Raw genomic sequence first — 2338 nt, 5'->3', positions numbered from 1 at the left:
ACACACACACACACACACACACACACACACACACACACACACACACACATGGATATGGCTCAAGTGTCTTCAGCCCTGAGTTCAAGCTCCTCATTTCTGCCCTCACCCTTCCCCCTCCAAAAAAACCACCCTAAACTAGCATTTACTTTTAATAACTAGAAATAGCCAGATGCTAATGGCTGTAATCCTGTAATTCTACCTACTTAAACCTGAAAACAGGGAAACTTTCTTTCTTTCTTTCTTTCTTTTTTTTGTGGTTATGGGGCTTGAACTCTGGGCCTGGGTGCTGTCCCTCAGCTCTTCAGCTCAAGGCTAGTGCTCTACCACTGGAGCCACAGCACCACTTCTGGTTTTCTGGTGGTTTATTGGAGATAAGAATTTCTTAGACTTTCCTGCCCGGGTTGGCTTTGAACTGCGATCCTCAGATCTCAGCCTCCTGAATAGCTAGGATTACAGGTGTGAGCCACTGGTGCCCGGCTAGGAAACTTTATTTCTTTAAACTATTTTTCCAGATTCTTCCCAGCTCCTTCCCAGTGATCCTCCACACAGGGGGCTTTCTTAGAAGGAAAACTGTTGTAACAAACAAACAACAACAACAAAAAACCCTTCCCCCAAGAAAATCTTCTAAAAATACAAAAATTTAGCTGGGCACTGGTGGCTCACACCTGTAACCCTCGCTATTCAGGAGGTTGAGATCTGAGGATCAAGGTTGGAAGCCAGCCCAGGCAAGAAAGTCTGTGAGACTTTTGTCTTCAATAAACTACTCAGAAAAAGCTGGAAGTGGTACTGTGGCTCAAGAGGTAGAGCACTAAAGCCTTGAGCACAAAGAGGCTCAGGGACAGTACTTAGGCCCTGAGTTTAGCCCAGGACTGGCAACAAATAATAATAATAGATACAGTAATAGTAATAATGATCTTCAGTCTATTTGAACCATAAGAAACTGTTTACTGGGGCTTCTTGTCAAGTATGTCCAGGTCCCATCATTTTGGAAATATCCATAGGTGGTTATTGCTCTTCCTGTGTCATACCCTCTGATTATGTGGTACTGTTCAAACTTCCTGGTAATGGTCTAATATTCCACTTTGCATCAAGTTACACACTAATGCAATCCTTCTTTCTCTGTTACATACTACTTCCTGCTAGGCTTTTTTCTAGGAGTCAGGGGTACCAAAATGAATAACACATGGGTGATGATGAGGGTGAGGTAGATGGTTATTGTGGTTGTAACAGTTAACAATGACAGGATTATTTGTAGAGTTGAGAATAAGCACTTAGGGAAAGGATTACAAGAGTTGAGATGGGCTTCCTGAATAACTGGAATTATAGGCATGAGCCACCAGTGTCCAGCAATAGCTTGTGTTTTAGATGAACTCTGTAAACTGGGCCTACTTGATCAAATGATGATGACTGGAACTTCTTCACTGGCATATAATCACACTGGAGACAGCTGTTCCTGCCGTGTCTGGTATCCTAATTGGCCTTTTCCTTGTAGCTACCATCGCCTGGCATCCTTCTCTCTCCTAAGAAAAAAGTTGAATGCCAGTCTTGAAGTGAGTGACATTTCCGAGTTACAGAAGTAAGTGCCACATTTTTACTGGGTTTTGCTTTACCACTGCCTGCTCAAGATGCCCGCCGATAATTAAGCAGCTGCAGGAAATCAGGTTGCTTATTTTCTTTTTTGAAATAGGGATATTAGGAACTAATTTTCTTTAAATGTTACACTGAACTGTCTGTGCATACTTCCATCCACAGGTGAGAGGTTATTGAATGCAAGAAGGTCAACAGACTTTTCTTATAGTTAAGTTTAGCTTTGGATCAATGGGAACTTGATCAATTAGTTTTGATTGGGTTAAATCTACAGGGACAGCCTTGCCACATCTTCTCATCTAGGTTTCTACTCACTGACATACTTAAGTTGTAACTTGCCTCTGGCTCTTGTGATATTTTCATAGTCACTCTTTTATGTGAAACAGCTCTAGAGGTTGAACTATGAACAAATAAAGAGCAAGCTCTGGTGGGCAGAAACCTTCCGTGTTTCGCTCATTAAAGAAATAAAAAATAAAAAAACATAGCCAGGCACTAGTGGCTTACTCCTGTAATCTTAACTACTCAAGAGGCTGAAATCTGAAGATTGAGGTTCAAAGTAAGCCTGGGTAGGAAAGTCCATGATACTCTTATCTCCAATTTACCTCCAAAAAACCAGAAGTGAAGCTGTGGCTTAAAGTGGTAGAGTGTTAACCTTGAGCACAAAAACTTAGGAACACTGCCCAGGCCCTTAATTCAAGCCCTGTGACTGAATACACACAGACACACAGACACACAGACACACAGACACACA

At 42.0% G+C, this 2338-nt stretch overlaps 1 protein-coding gene across 1 annotated transcript in view; it reads left to right on the top strand.

The window, feature by feature from the left end:
* Positions 1-2338, top strand: part of Pkd1l1 (polycystic kidney disease 1 like 1) — a 113896-nt gene that overhangs the window by 62728 nt on the left and 48830 nt on the right. Inside the window, exon 28 of the mRNA XM_013032942.1 lies at positions 1493-1576. Coding sequence (XP_012888396.1) covers positions 1493-1576 — 84 coding nt within the window. The remainder of the gene's footprint in view (positions 1-1492; positions 1577-2338) is intronic.

This window comes from Dipodomys ordii, unplaced genomic scaffold (assembly GCF_000151885.1).
Source record: "Dipodomys ordii isolate 6190 unplaced genomic scaffold, Dord_2.0 Scaffold160, whole genome shotgun sequence".
In the NCBI taxonomy this organism is placed as follows: domain Eukaryota; kingdom Metazoa; phylum Chordata; class Mammalia; order Rodentia; family Heteromyidae; genus Dipodomys; species Dipodomys ordii.
The sequence above is the reverse complement of the archived record's forward strand: the minus strand, read 5'-3'. Positions and strand labels throughout refer to the sequence as shown.